At 33.8% G+C, this 17236-nt stretch overlaps 1 protein-coding gene across 1 annotated transcript; it reads left to right on the top strand.

Moving 5' to 3' along the window:
* Window positions 1-380: 380 nt before the first annotated feature.
* LOC140060699 (mitochondrial 2-oxodicarboxylate carrier-like) lies at window positions 381-15346 on the top strand. Its single transcript, XM_072107014.1, has 10 exons — window positions 381-512; window positions 3488-3596; window positions 4120-4168; window positions 4619-4696; window positions 10025-10154; window positions 10585-10692; window positions 11949-12113; window positions 13453-13634; window positions 14003-14141; window positions 14810-15346. Exons 2-9 carry the CDS (start codon window positions 3503-3505, stop codon window positions 14115-14117), a joined length of 921 nt encoding a protein of 306 aa, XP_071963115.1. The 5' UTR covers window positions 381-512; window positions 3488-3502; the 3' UTR covers window positions 14118-14141; window positions 14810-15346.
* The last annotated feature ends 1890 nt before the right edge of the window (window positions 15347-17236 follow it).

The following is a 17236-nucleotide window of genomic DNA, read 5'->3' on the forward strand; positions in this document are numbered from 1 at the left end:
TATAAAATCATTTAATCCCGGTCCATGCCGTTTATAACGTAATTATAGCCCTATAAATCATACGTTTATATTTCATTTTTTATTTAAAAAAAAGTTAAATTGTGGTAACGTTTTAAAATGGCGTAAAATGACAGCTAGACGGCATGGACCGGGGCAAGTGGTATTTTTCTGAAATGAATGGACCCTACTCGCCCCAACCCATGTATCGTCATCCCGGTCCATGCCGTTTATAACGAAGTTATAGCCCTATAAATCATAGCCCTAGTTAGTCTAAGCCGTTAAGTATAAAATCATTTAATTAAAATATTACACATATTGCGCCCCATACATGTGATTGTGAATGTCGAATAAGGATCCAACTTCACAACAAAAATTGAATATCGAATAAGGAATAAGTAACCAACTTCACGCCGGTGTTCTTTGCTGTCCTGTTAGTTTACCGTCGACGGCTAGTTAGCTAGGCCTAGCTGTAAAAACCTGTTTTATCAGAATATAAAAGCTAGAACTTTTTGGTAATATAATTATTTCAATTGTTTTTTTTTATTTTGCGTGGTTCTTTGGCGCGCCGGTTCTTTTACTTACTTAGGCTAGCCATAGAGATATTATAAATATCTCTAGGCCTAGGCCTAGGCCTAGTAGGGCCTATATGACATGTATGGGCTAGAAAGAGGCCTAACTAGTAGGGCTAGGCCTATACTAGGCCTAGCCTACTACTAGCTAGGCCTAGGCCTACTAGTGCTAACTAGGCTAGGCCTAGTACAGTAGGCCTAGCTAGGTAGGCCCTAGTCGGGTAGTAACAAAGTGCGAGGCACGCGAGGCAGAGAAGGCATGCGAGGCAAGTCAGAAATTTATGCGAGGCATCGTTTTACCATCATCAAAAAATGCGAGGCATCATTTTATCATTTCTCAAAATTGCAAGGCAGGAAATCACCGAAATTGAAGTAGCCTAGGCCTAGGCCCGCTAGGCTAGTTTCCTTTTGCACCTGCCTTGTATTTTAACCAACTTTATCCTGAATACCACAGCTTAGAATTAGTAGGCCTACTTTAATGAAGAAAAATCACATAAAAGTAACAATAAATCCATTAAATTGGTGATTTTACAGACGTTGTTTTTCTCGCATTTCGCACACTCAATGTTCAATATTTTGGTTTCTATGGAACGCCAAAAGAGCAAAATTAATTAGAGGGCTAAAAACTCTGTGGAATCCATTTATATTTAACGCATTATTTGGTGAAAATCAAGTACAATTTCAATAGATTTTGTCACTGTCAGTAATGAAAAATGTTACTGTTGATAATGTACACGGTTTCGTTAACATTTTAAAGAATAAAATAGAAAAATTCATCATAATATCCTTAGTAGGATGTCCTAGGTCTAGACTAGGTAGTGATGTTGATTTAGGATCGATTATTATTCTTTGAAAACAGAACAGTATCAGCAGTAACATATTACAGCATTTTTATTGACAAATTAACAAATATATTGAAATAAAACGTGTTTTTCACCAATAAATGCATGAGAAATTGACGCATTCCACTGAGTTTTAGTCCTCTATTATCGTTGCTCTTTTGGCGCTCCATAGAAACAAAAATATTGAACATTGAATAAGTGAAATTCGCGAACAGTGTGCGAGAAACACGCCTGTAAAATCATTAATTTAAGGATTTATTTGTTACTTTTTATGTGATTCTTTCATTAAAGTACTCATGAGGTATACTTCTAAGGTGTGGTATTCACACGATAAAGTTAGTTATCAAATTTGGAGTAAAAATACAAGCGAAGGAAACTAGCGCCAGGTTTATTAATACGTACATGGACAACAATAAATAAAAATCGTTCGTAATATATCTAGCTTACTAAAACAGGAATAGTGTATCATTATTAAATATTACACCAATTATTATTATATCAAAATTGATTAAATTATTTTCTACATAGGCCTCTTATCTAGGTTAGGGCTAAGCATATTAGCTAAAGTTTAATTTTAGGCCTAGTATTACAATTGTCGGACGTAAATCTTTTTTCACACGCGCTCCAGAATTCTGTCGCAATTTTTTTTCTTTGCGGCATGTTATTGGATCGCCATATCAGTTACCTTTTATTCACCGCCAGTTATTGAACTTGTCCTGGCAATCGCTGTTCACCTTATTTGCGAGAGAGGTACACCACACGTGTTGTTCCTAGAGAATGGAATGTCAAAAATGTCTTTGGCACGCCGCTCAGAGAGATGTCTGTGCGTTGCTGCTGAAACCACGTGCTATAGGAGGGGAATGCACCACAATCCTCTGAGCTGAGGGCTGAATCATTCCGCTACCTGCTAAATAGTAAAGAGGGATTTTCCATCTCTCGGGTCTACCGGATCTAGGCGCAGGGGTGTGACAAAATATTATTTTCACTCTGCTATGTTCGAGAGACATGTGAGTGAACACGCTCGAAATGCCAACAAACATTGCAGTCATTTGATGAGTGTGTCGCTTTAACAATTATTGTTTATCGAAAGTTAGAGACTGTCGTTCAGATTTTTGAACCGTAGTTTGGGCACTTTTGACACGATATGACTTGAATGAAAAAACAATCGTTACATAAAAATAAACAACATGATGAGTGTATACACGAATCTATTTAGATACGCTTGTATCGATTGATTATTAGGCCTATAATATAGCATAATAGCACGTTAAGATTTGCCTCGCACCTTTTTGAAATTGTAAACTATATGCCTCGCATGCCTCGCACTTTTGGAAATGATAAAATGATGCCTCGCACAAATATTTGGCATGCCGCGCATGCCTCGCTTGCCTCGCTGCCTCGCACTTTGTCAACACTCGCCCTAGTCTAGAGGCCTAGATTCCCGGGAACTAGCCTAGCTAGGCTAGGCCTATCCGCATAAGACTTCATTCATGGTCATATTTGTTGGTCACTCACCATCACCGCCGCACAGCGGGTGAATTTTTTCAAATTGCCTAAGTGGAGCTTAGCCTAAGCTCGAGAGATTCTTTTGTACGAAAGTGCAATAGCACCCATTCTCGGCCTATCTGGCTAGCTAGTAGGCCGAGGCTACCTACGGTACCTACAACCTCTTACTACTGTACTACTAGTACTAGGCTAGGCCTAGCCTGTACTAGCTGTAGGCTAGTCTCTCTAGCTATCTATGAAGTAGCCTAGCTAGTAGTCTAGAGTAGCCTAGTAGGCCTAGTACTAGTAGTACATAATAGACAGACGGCATTATAAACCAAAAGACCATCCGGTATACCAACCAGCTGCTTGGATGATTACGGGACGGTGAAATGTGCATTTCTAATTTAAAATTGATTAGTCTTAGGCCTAGAATATTAATTATTTATTGTTCTGCCGACCAATCTTAATTCTTACTCTTTTAAATTTATCCAAAAATGTCTGGTTTAACAAAGGCTTTTTTTATTATTAAATATTAAAATGTCGTCTTAAAATATACTGTCAATAACATTGTTATACAATCTTCATCAGGGTTAATGAAGTCTGATGATGAATACTGAGATGTCAATAAAGAAACAAGGTAATGCCAGTGGTAAATTTAAGCTAGCATGCCAACAAATTGTTGCTGGTGGTACAGCTGGTGAGTATAAAAGTTAAAATATCATTCATAACCACTCATCTTAATTATTCATTCTTTACATCGAGTTAAGTAAGGACAGTTAAGGCAGGGGCACCTCAAATAATAACCATACAAAAGTCATAGGTTCAAAAGCCATAGTTCTTGTGATAAAACAAGTCTTCTCGAATAATAATAAGCCTAAGGTAGAGTGTACACAGTAAGCTAATGAACCCAGTTGATCTTTCAGAAGAGTAGGGGTTTAACCGGTGTACTGGTCCATCTCAGCCCCTCAACCGAAAGAGACTCGTAATGGAGGAAATCGTCTATACCAGCTGTGTGGAATTCAGCCAAGTAGACTGCGAGTTGCATGTTGTCATTTATCTATTATTTTCACTTTTTGTTATCTTTAATGAATTTAATTGAAGCTGATACTTCTACTACAGTACTTATTGATAATAAATGTTTCTTTTATATGGACATTAGTGGCACATATGAAAAAGGAGGATGTGATCATCATTAATTTGACAATATTATTCTGTTGTAGGTTTTGTTGAAGTTAGTCTTATGCAACCATTGGATTTGATTAAAACAAGGTAAATGGAAAATTAATTGAATACAAACTTAAAAACAAATTTCAGTGACCAACTGATACCTCTGACAAAAGATTTTTCATATATTGTGATTATTATTGTGATGATCTATCATAACTTTATTTATGCTTATGAGATGTCTTCTGCATAAAAGCTTGGCCCACACCAATGTGTACACACACACATGCAATGCAATTTTAAACTGATTATGATCATGGAGCATGTTACAATCATGTTAAAACTAATAACATCCTCCACTTGATCATGGTCAGTAGAAGCATGGTCAGTAGAAGCATGGTCAGTAGAAGCATGGTCAGTAGAAGCATGGTCAGTAGAAGCATGATCATTATCATCTATAGTACTGTCATAACAATGAACTACATTCATTATCATACTTTTTGATGTTTTGTAAGCATGCATTTTATTCTAAAATTGCATGTTTTTCTTTTCCAGATTTCAAATTCAATCCATCCATACAGAACAGTACTCATCAATAGGTGATTGCATAAAGAAAATATACCAAAATGAAGGGTAAGATACCAATATCTACTAAGACATGCTTTTTAAAAGCTTACTGGTGGACAATCTGTAAATCCTTGGATGAAGTTTGTGTTTCTCATTTAAAAAAACATGAAAAATGAAAATTAATTAAATCAGACTTTGAATAGGTTATTTTGTAGTGTTAATAGGGAGGTTTCGCAACCGTACGAATACGAAAACGGATACGTCATACATTTGTGAAACTTTTGAGCTGATCCCCACTTCATATTCGTAAAGCGTATTTGTGTTGACGAATATCACCAGTCATATTCGTAACTACAAAACGAGTATAGTTTTTGATCTATTTTGCACATTTTGCATTTGAATTAGGAATGATTCATGATTATAATACTAAAGTAATTTACTAAAATGCCAAGTCAATTTTGATAAATAGCAGTTTTTAAAGTCCTCACTTGCTTTGATGTTACGCTAGGCCTAGACAGCCAAGCACCAAGCAACACGTACCTGCGCTTCGCTCAAATTTAACGCAGTCATATTTTGGACGCGCCTCAATATTTCGTTGCCATGCGAAACAGATTTTTTTATGGCTTACGAAAACGAATACGTGTGCGTGACGTATCCGTTTTCGTTATCGTATTCGTAAGATTGCGAAACCTCTCTAATAAGGTTAATCACTTCCGTAGAATAAACTAAATAATGCTTTCACTTATAAAATAACAAAAAAATGGTTAAATTTATGAGAGACAACCTCTCATTCGTATTCGTATTCGTATTCGTATTATTGGAGTGTCATTTCCAGCCAACTAGAGGTGCTATTTATCATGATTTTAACGTCGCGAGGAGTACCATTTCCAGCCATCTTCGAATGAGAGACAACCTTATTGTTAAGTATCCCTTAAAACAGATCGTTAAAGTTTCAACTAGGGATCGCGCATCACTTGATTTAATATATACTAATATGAGCGATGTTTTTAATGCACCTACTAAAGAATCACCTTTAGGACTGTCTGATCACAACGTCATCGTATGCACCCCAATCGTAGGAACATTTAAGTCGCCTAACGTCTTCGCTTACCATACAAAACGTAGCTGTAAACCGGGTGCCAAGGAAAACTTTGAATGCGACATTAATAACATTAGATGGCAAGATCTATACCGAATGGATGGATGCTGTAACCAGTTTGAACTGTATCATAAGAACATTTCTGAACTCTTAAATTTACAGTTCCCCCAAGTAACGATCAAAAGACTTCTTAAAGATAAGCCATGGGTAAATACTGCGTTTAAAGGTATCGTTTCTAGACGGCAAGCTGCTTTTGCAATTGACCCCATGTCTGCAGAATATAAGAAACTTAGAAATTTATCTAACCGAATGGCTAAATCTTTGAGAGGTGATTTTTATCGTAATAGTATTGCCCAGTTATTCTCGTCCGATTCTAATTCTTGGTGGAGGGGTATCAAACAATTTCTTAACCTAGGCAAGAGTACTAAGTACTTTAAAACTATGGCTAATGACTTATGTAACGGTAACGTATACGATCTTACCACGAAAGTTAGTGGTTTTTTCCAGTCCCTTACTTCTGAGTTCAAACCCCTTGAACCAAAAACCAATGATAGTAACACTGTAGTACCACCCCATTTAATTATCACGCCAGAGACAATTGAGTCTAAGCTTAAACGTGTGAAATGTAATAAAGCCCCAGGCCCGGACGGAATCCCTCCGTGGGTACTACGTGATTTCGCCAATGTCCTCTCCAAGCCAATAAGTGCAATAGTTAACTCCAGTTTAAGGGAAGGGGTCCTTCCCATGCTTTGGAAGTCAGCCGATATAATCCTCATTCCAAAGGTTAACCCACCTAAGGTTCTTGAGAATGACTTGCGTCCTATTTCGCAGACTTCCACCACCATGAAAGTTATTGAAGGGATTGTAGGGGAAATGATTTGGGTCCAAATTAAAGATAAAATCAAGTTGAATCAATTTGGTTGCTCTAAGGGTGTGTCTACCACTGACGCTCTTATAAATTTGTTAACCGAATGTTTTACTGCTACTGACCAAGGAGATGAAATGAGATTATTATTGCTTGATTTCAAAAAGGCTTATGATTTAATTGACCATAATATATTAATTGAGAAGTTGCATAATTTAGGGGATGAAGACCATCTAATCTCTTGGATCTATGCTTTTCTCTATGATAGAAAACAACGTGTTAAACTAGGCGATGAATTGTCCCCATGGACAGTCGTTAAGGGCGGTATCCCCCAGGGATCCTGGTTGGGGCCCATGTTGTTTATCATCTTTGTTGACGATCTTCTGGATGGGGTGCCGTGCATGAAATACATGGACGACACCTCCATCCATGAACGCGTCGGCAACGATGGGGCAACTGTACTCCAAACCACTCTTGACGAAACTGTCCAGTGGGCTAATGATAACAATATGTCCCTTAATATTAAGAAAACGAAAGAGATGAGAATTAGTTGTAAAAGGTCAAAGACTGCTTTTGAGCCACTCCATGTTGGAGATTGTAATCTGGAACGTGTTGACGAATTTAAACTCCTTGGTGTAATTATTTCTCATAATTTATCATGGCAACCTCATATTGACAAAATGATTAGTAAATGTAATTCTAGAATGTACTTTCTCAAACAGGTGCGGAGGGCAGGCCTGGATGCCCCCGCACTTGTCCAATTTTATACTAGTATCATTAGACCAATATTAGAATATGCGGCCCCAGTTTGGGGATCAAATATTACGAAACAACAGAGTCAACAACTTGAACAAATTCAGAGAAGGGCCTTTAAATGTATTTTTCCGCATGCTTCTTATTTCGATGCCCGCAGCTTCCTTGGTTTTTCTACCTTAGAAGACCGCCGTGTTCGACTGTGCAAGGATTTTTTTGTTAAAATCAGACCCCAGTCACAGATTGAATCATTTGTTACCGGAGGCTCCTTCTGCTGCTTATAATCTTAGAAGACTCAGTGAGTTCTGTATCCCTAGAGTTAAAACTAACCGTTCAAAAATGTTTATTATTAATCACGGACTATTCCAAAAATGGTAAACATTTAGTGTTCTGTTTTCCGCGACCTTTTGTACCATTGTGTGTAAATATTATTGAATAGTTCTGAAGTTTTTGAAATGTTTGAACTTTTTAAAAATTTAAAAAATTTTTAAATTTTTATACTGCAGGCCTATATCAATATTCTGTTGTTTTCAGTTAAACTTGTTTTTAACATTGTGAATATATATATATATAGTTTTTATAATAATTAATATTTAATTGAAATTTTGTTTTAAATTTTTGATTGTATGTTCTACCTTTCTTAATGTTTTTTATATTTTTTTATTGCATTTTATTTTTCTGAGTGAAACGCTTTTGTTAAACTTCAATCTTTCGTTTGATTGCAATAAAGTTCTATTCGTATTCGTATTCATTCGTATTCGTATTCAACCAAAATCCTATTGGCTGGCAGACAATTTGACTATTTTTCGCTTTAAATTACAGTTTTTTCAGGTAAATAATTTTTTTTTTTCGATTCAATGTTTGGTCAAGATAACTAATATGTGACATTAAAATAGCATATTAAAAAAAAATAAATTGTAAAAATTATTTTTTCAGGGCGACAATACATCTTTAACAGTAAATACTACATAAAATCTTTTTTTTTTTCAGTGCACCGATTAAATACATCATATAGGCACTCAGAAGTATGATAAAATTATTGATGTTTTGTAAAAAATATATACTGTATATTACATTACAAACATATCAGGTCATTCCTTGTTCTATGATTAATTGTGATAAAAAGATAAAACAATGTAGCTTAGATGTAGTTTGCATGAGGCTCCAGTCGTAGCCTTCTAACAGCGGTAACCTACCAACATCATACCCTAGCTATAGATAGATCTAGCTTTGTCTCATTGCTGAATTCATTGTCTTTTTTTTTTGGCAGAATCCATTATACAAATCGGGGAAGACATGGTATTTAAAAAGTTTATGGTTCTTGCCTTTTTTTTTCTTAACGATTGACTCTTACTTAAAGGTGGGTGCATCACAGGAGCAAAATGAAAATATCAATTCGTGCGTGATGCATGCTGGTATTTATAGCGGGCCACTTAAATTATTGGTTATCCGTACTTGGCGGATAACCCCTTGTTATTGTCAGGATCTGTTTTTTGTTTTTCTTTTTTTTTCTATATTCTTCTTTCTTTCCATGAAATTTGTTCGCAGCATATCACTAATTCTGGCCAACATAAGATTGTATAACTTTGTCATAAGATTGACCTGTAGCTGTAGATGTGCAAGAAACTTGCTTGTTTTATGATTTTCGAGTCGCGCAGCGTAAGTTATGCGCGATTTTATGAATGTCAATGCTTAATCATAGATCAAAAACCAAAAGTCATTTTGTATTGAAACTTGGTGAAAATTTATGTCATATCATGCGCAAACTTTCTATGGATTTAAAATTGCATGTTTCACATTGCAAGATTTCAAAAAATAAATTTTTAATCAACTTTCTATGCATTTCATGTCCTTTTGAGCATTTCAAAAATTCCCACGTGCACGTAGCGCAAAACAAGTATTTTTTTGGCATGATTTTTGTTTTTCCAACCTTTTCTAGTATTTTATCAACTTTTCAAACAATTTCGACTTAAAATCACGTCATACGAGCATCTCAAATTGGACAATTTGCGCGTGTTTTTGATGAAAAAGTTCCAAAAGTTGTGAAAATTATCTTTCTTTTAAACAGTCGTAGATTCTAAACTACGTGGTGAACTTTTTAAAAATTATATATTCTGGAAGTAGATGAGTTGTAAATATCGAAACATGCATGAATCTGGCTAACCGGACATTGTGACATCATCATATGGCCACTCAAATATAAAATATAGGATTTTTGTATCTTTCGTCATAGCTCATCACATTAAATAGAGCGCATTTCCACTTATCCGTATTCAATTTTCTCCCATTTTTTTTATACAGTATTGTCTAGTTTAATAAATTATCTTTCGCATGATTCACCATTTTTAAAATTGTGATAACGTCATCATGTTCAAAAGCATCAATAACTTTGATCACTTATTTTCACCTATTCTGCACTGTATGTAGTATGTATACAGTATATAGTGTATACTGTATATACTTAGACGTGACACAAACTTTAAGTTATAGTTTACTTTTTTTTCACATGTTTACTGAAAATTTATTGCAATACCTCATATAGTATTTATGTAGTTTGTGACTTTAAAATAAACCCAAAAATTGTTGGGAAAGTATCTTTAAGGCTACTTTGATCTATATTTCTTTAGCTTCCTTCCATCACCTAACTTTATCTTCTTCATCTTTTCTTATTTTTCAGTATTCTATCCTTCTACAAAGGGATTTTGCCTCCAATTTTGGCAGATGTTCCAAAACGTGCAACAAAATTCTTCACATTTGAACAGTATAAACAGTTGTTTTCCTTTGGTGCTCCCTCTCCAACTGCTCTTGTAAGTATGATTAAATCATTTATTAGACCCAATTAAAATGATTTGATGTTTTTCCAACGGCGATAAAAATTAGATTAAAAAGCGCAGTAAAAATCATGTTTTCCCAAATGTTTATACCAAAAGGCCATGCACTTTTAGTTTACATACATTTTAAACAGTGTTGGAATGGGCCAAAACAATTACGTTTTACCAGATCCTGAAAGCTATAAATCTGCTTTCACATTACGCTACGCTGAGAAAAATATCGTGGAAAATAGGAGCTTTCACACCAAATTTGTTCAGGGTGTCGAACCGAATCCGTGCTTTAATGGGATCAAGTTTAATTTAAGTTTATTTCGTAAATTGCCAATTGTAACATTATCTTTCTCTCATTATTTTTAGAGAGTTGCAGTTATAAATACATTTTTACATTATTTTGAATTTAATCTAGAGCTTCACTTTAGCTGGTTTGGCATCAGGGGTTACGGAAGGATTTCTGATTAATCCGTTTGAGGTAGTTAAAGTTAGACTTCAAGCAGAAAATCAAGTTTTTTCAAAGGTGAGAAAAATTATTGATTCAATTATTATTAAAACACAGCACAAAACCTTTTTGATCATAAGGTTTTTTTAGGGAAAGCAATGTTCATAATTTACTAGCATTTTCTGGTATGATTTGCATGTTATGATGATGCATTATATCTAGTTATTTTGTTTTACTGTATTCTATGTGCATCCAACATCATAACTTATGTGTCTTCATAAAATTCAAAACAATTATGCATGTTTCTACATGAAACAAAATTTAAATACAAACTAGAAAGCCACTCCGAGAGTGCCTACTGTAAAATTCTCCTACATAAGATTTCTCCGGTAAAAAAAGAAATATATATATATTTGTGTGTTTCTTAATGCTGTTTGTGATTTAGGCTAATTTCACTTTAAGCATGTGTATGCGAGTTTGGTGTAATGGTTATGTAACCAGCCTTTCAATTAACAATAGCTTCAGTTGATTAACAATAGAACAGCAACGCGAAAATCAAACGAGTGAATTTGAAAAGAAATAGGTTTTTTAAACTACTCGCATAAAAAAACGTGCACATTAAATCAAATTATGTTTTAAAATTACAAATCACAAATTATAACTCTTGCCTCTTGTACAAAAATGAAATTTTTTGGACAAGTAGTTCTAAAAAAAATGCAATTTCAGTTTATTCTTACTTTAAGACTGCTCGCCGGCTTTTGAAAAAATTTGTCCTATCTTTTAACACTAGCAGGTCTGAAAAGTATACTAAAAAAGTGGTCCAGAATTGGGACCATGGTCCCAAATGGTCCCAACATTTAATGGAATGGTCCTTGACCACATATCTATCTGTATATTCATTTTTATAAAGATCTTGTAATTACTTTTTGAGTAATTCTGCTAACAAACAAACAAACAGACGCTACCGACTACATATACCTTCTTGGCGGAGGTAAAAAATAATTAGAAAAAAAGATACAGATCAGAACTAAAAAATATTGTTATGTACATACCCACAAGCACAAAAGAGCCACACATTTGTTCATAAATGTTGGACAATAGTGTGATAATAAGCTGTTTTAATGTTGAGAAATTGTTCTAGCTATCAATTTCTTTTTTCATTATCTTCTGTCACTTTAATTAATTAAAAAAACATTAAAAGCATGAAACACTTTTTTTGAATATTTATAGTAAATTTTGTTTGAGTATTAAATTTTAATTTTAATGAAGTTCATTTATTGTACTCTTTGTCTTAAATATGTAATTGCATACTGTGTCATTTTTTATATTGACAGCAAATTAGTGCATGGTCTATGGCAAAAGTCATTGTACATGAAAATGGTTTTGGTCTGTCAGGCTTGAATAAAGGCCTCACGTCAACACTTTTTAGACATGGCATCTTCAATATGATCTACTTTAGTTTTTATCATAATATCAAAGGATACATGAAACCATACCAGGTGAGATTTTTTTATTTGAACTTCAATTTAACTAAATTTATAACTGTAAACAGATGAATTTGTGATAAGCAAAAATGGGTAAACACACGGCATGAAGCAAACACAAAAGGCACAATTGTGTTACAATACAGAATGATGTTACTTTTATGGCTTTTGTAACATTTTCATATTTCTAGAAAATCATATCGAATTAAGACATGCATTATATAATAAGTACATTAGTAAGTAAAAATAAGTTGTGAATAGTGGCTGTAGCTTGGTGGTTACTTACCAGTCCCTGGATTGTAGGCTGGGTTGTCAGCACTAGAGACGATTAGGCCTGGACAATCGGGTTAAGGTTAACTTAACTAAGGGCTAACCTAACTAAGGGCTAACCTCTACATAAACAACCAATAATCATCCAAATACAAAATCATGCAGCCAATTTTCCTAAAGGAATTAAACTACCGGGCTATGATACTATCAGGCCCTTAAAAATTGTTCTTCGGTCGTCCTGGTTGACATCCTGTTTCTGAGTACAAAGATTGACAACGACTATAAACTACCGAAGCCTTATTCACAGAAGATTTAAGAAAGCATTGTTTTATTTCTGACAAAGAAGTTTTACAGCCAAACACACCCATGAATAATAAACATTGTATGAAAACCACTGACATTAAGTTTGGCGGTGGTGTTTGATTGCTTTGCAAACGTGCCCTTTTACAAAGTAACACACCTTGCCACTTGCTTGCTTAATTTCTGTTTTAGTTTTTGTTTTTATGTACGTTCATTACGACTGTGACGGCCAGACGTTCTAAAGTCAATCATTACTGTGTACTGTCTGAGAGCTGCCTTATTGGACATTTATTCAAAATTAAACAGTAAAACAAAACAAAATAGATTGTACATTCAGGCTTTCAATGAAAGTAAATATTTGATTTTATATAACACCTATATAAATTCCTGTCGTTTGATTGGACGAATGTGGGTCACATGGCGTGCAATAGTACGCACTATTCAACGATCGTTAAATAGTACTTTTTGAAACATTTTTGTGTACGAAAAAAAAACGTCTAGATGTTATATAAAACAAATAATGAATGTTTTGTATTCGTGTAATGGTACAAGTAATGGCACTTGGTGAATGATGAAAGGTTATATCAACTCGGCTTTGCCTCGTTGATATAACCTTTCATCATTCACCTTGTGCCATTATTTGTACCATTGCACTCATAAACATTCATTATTTGTATACCATTCAACTCATAATCGTTCAATGTACAATTATTGAACAAAATATAAGCATAATTATATCAATCAATATGGTTGCTTTAATAGTTGAAATGCTTATTTTTGTTAGGATAAAAAACTTGAATTTCTTCGTAAATTCATGATAGGTCTTACTGGTGGAAGTATAGCATCATGTATTAACATTCCATTTGATGTTGCCAAGAGTCGTATACAAGGACCACAACCTACTGCTGGCCACATCAAATATAAAACCTGTTTACGTACGATTCATACTGTCTATGTGGAAGAAGGGTATGTTGAAAATATTACATTTATATTTACTATAGTTGAAACAAAATGATTCCATATATATATCCACTAACCCCGAGTTGAATGATAGTTAAGTGAGTATGTTCTGTACATCACCCCAAACCATTCAAGAATTAAGACTTACACATTATTATCAAGAAAGCCATAAAATTGCCTACTGTACATGATCACATTTTCACATCATCCACTGTTTCGAATAGTGTACCAAGTTCTTTATCATGCCCATGCGCAATATTATAGTGTAGGTTTAAAAAAGATTGCTAACAGTTAGTATAGGAGTATTTTTTATATATATAAACACTATATTTCTTGAAAATTAAACACTTTGGTCATATGTATTTACATTTCAGGGTGAAAGCTTTGTATAAAGGTCTTTTACCAAAAATGCTACGTCTAGGTCCTGGGGGCGCTATAATGCTGCTTGTTAATGAGCATGTGCTTGATTGGTTGCAGAATAACACTTGATGAATGAAGATGAATTTGATAAAGGTAAGAGAAATCATCAGTTTTTTTAAGTTCTCTTAAATATCTTGCATTCTGTAATCTCCTTCGCTCTTGCACATTCTCTCCCACCCAGTGATTTGGATTGTAAAAGTTATAGCTAGTTCATTCAATATCTGTAGCTAAAAAAAATGATAATTCCTTCATAAAATTGTAAAGATTAGTTGGGATTATAAAAGAATAATAAATTAATGTAGACTCAACTGGGAAATAGTATACAAATGAATGAATGGTACAAATAATTTCATAAGGTAAAAATAGAACTATGTAATTATTAGTTCCATTGCAGGAATATAAAACATTTATTATAAATAACACGCCTACTTTTAACGAGAGGCAAAGATCTTAAACCATTTGACGAGTGTTCCAATTTTATAACAATTATAGACTCTGCACGAATGCACATATAAAATTCAATGGGCATATAACAAAATTGCACTCTTGATAATGTAAGAGTTTAATGGAAGTGGTTGAGTTGAATATCACGTGATCCACAATCCTCCAATCAAATGACAAGATTCTAGTTAGGTGCTGAAAATGCTTGAGCTTGCTGTAAATGTTGATTTTGTCGTGATACTATTCTACATCCCTTGACTTTATCTTTATCAACCCATTCAATATTTTTAGAATAATGAATGTTTTTTTTTTCTTGAAAGTTGACCGGAAGAATCAATTAACATGAGCAGTATTCAACGCAATCATTTTAGAATAATACATCAACACATTTGGATATTTTTAAAGGAATGAATGTAGAGAATTAGTATACAGTACTTTTAAAACAAGAGATGAGCTATTTAATTTTTAACAATTCATACCAAAATGTATTTTACTATAGTTCAATTATTTGTTATAAAATACTTTGATTGTCGTCTACTAGTTAAAATCTGTATTGGAAAAAATATTTCTACTATTTTTGTACAATTATTAATGCTGCTAAATATTTACTACCAATAATGTATTTATGAAATGTGTTAGTATAAGTTAACTAATTATGTAAAAAAAATAGTTTTACATATAAAATCTTCCATATTTTTTGACTAATATATATTTTAACATTCTATAAAATATGCAGTTTCGAATGAAATGAGAAAAACTGCCCAGTGATTTACTGAAATGATTAATTTATTATAAGCAAATTGGCGAAAATGAGTCTGCTAAATATATATATATTTTAAATAATCAGTGCTGAAATGTACCAAACAAATAAATGTCTGTTTTTCAGTGTATTTGTCATTTGTGTACATTATTTTCCATCGAAGAGAAGTCTCGTATATTGAAATAATCGTTCAGTTATGGACGAATAAAGAATCTTTAATCCTAAATTATGGATTATAACATGGATTATAACATGGATTATAACATAGTATAGTTAGATAGAGGGACTGTTGAACCCACAAATGTGAAAACGCCCACAAATGTGAAAACAACCACAAATGTGAAAACGCATCACCCACAAATGTGAAAACAACCACAAATGTGAAAACGCATCACCCACAAATGTGAAAACAACCACAAATGTGAAAACGCATCAACCACAAATGTGAAAACAGCGCCCACAAATGTGAAAACGATCATCGCCCACAAATGTGATAACGCCCACAAATGTAAAAACAAGAGAGACTTTTTCGCCCACAAATGTAAAAAAATCAGATCAAATTTAATGCTAGATTCAGACAAACATTATATCATGATTGTATTGAGTTGTTTGTTCACGATACGTCTGTTAGGGTCGTCGTTAACACGTTGGATAATAATCATTTGCTGCTCGTGCGCGCGATATTTGCACGTTAACTCGTTTGTTTAATGAACGTAATAGTTCAAGACGATATTTGTTATTTGCTGCGCGCGTGCACGATACTACAAGGTCAAGGCCATGTTATATCATTGTTGCTTCTACTGTGTGGTTGTTGGCTTACTATTATGTACGTATAGTTATAAGTCGATGTTCGATATTTTTTTTTTGCGCGCACACGATACAATAAGGTCAAGGTTAAATTGCTACTTGTATGTAGTGTGTGGTTATTAACTCGTTGGCTTACTGTTATGTACGTATGTTCCAAGTCGATGCTCGATTCGATGTTTTTGGGCGCGTACACGATACTACAAGGTCATATATCATTGCTGCTTGAAGTGCAGTTGGGCTTACTATATTTATTAGTATTATGTACGTATTATAGCTCCAAGTCGATGCTCGGTGTACACGATACTACAAGATCAATGCTATACTCGTCGTTCAGTTATTGCAGTAGTTCCTAATGTTCAATTTTTTTACAAAACTATAACCACAAGATAATAATACAAGAGCTAGAGCAAGAACAACTAATAAAAGAATATTTCTTTATTTTAGAGCGATAAACAAATTGTAACATAGAATAATACCGTAACACCAATATCCAACCAAACATAATACACGATACGATAGTATCAAACTTGTCACGAACATGTATTCTATAAAACATACTATGAAATCTATAACAATTATACTAATGGACAAAACTTCCTACTATAGGCCTACTACTATTTACATTCGTGGTTTAATCTGATGCTTATTGTTTAATTTGTATATCTATTTTTAGCGGATAATTATAAAGATATACGGAGAATAATATTACCTATTGAATGCATTACAATTTAACTGATTTACTATCAAACGTATATTCGACAATTTTTATGTATAATATAATTATAAGTAAATAAGTCAACGTACAAGGTATAACGGTATTGTTAATGAGGAACAAACTGGCTTCATGAATTACCTAACAAAATATTTAAGGAGGAGTTGCAATGCGATTAAATAATGTTATCTACTAATAGTAGGCTTACACTTGATTGGAGATGCCTATAACACTAATTGTATGAGCATTAGAAGTCATAACAGTAAGCCAACGAGTTAATAACCACACACTACATACAAGTAGCAATTTAACATTGACCTTGTTGTATCGTGTGCGCGCAAAAAAAACATCGAATCGAGCATCGACTTGGAACTATACGTACATTTAACAGTAAGCCAACGAGTTAATAACTATAATAACCAGTAGAAGCAACAATGATATAACATGGCCTTGACCTTGAAGTATCGT

The sequence above is a fragment of the Antedon mediterranea genome, chromosome 10, assembly GCF_964355755.1.
Source record: "Antedon mediterranea chromosome 10, ecAntMedi1.1, whole genome shotgun sequence".
Taxonomy (NCBI): Eukaryota; Metazoa; Echinodermata; class Crinoidea; order Comatulida; family Antedonidae; genus Antedon; species Antedon mediterranea.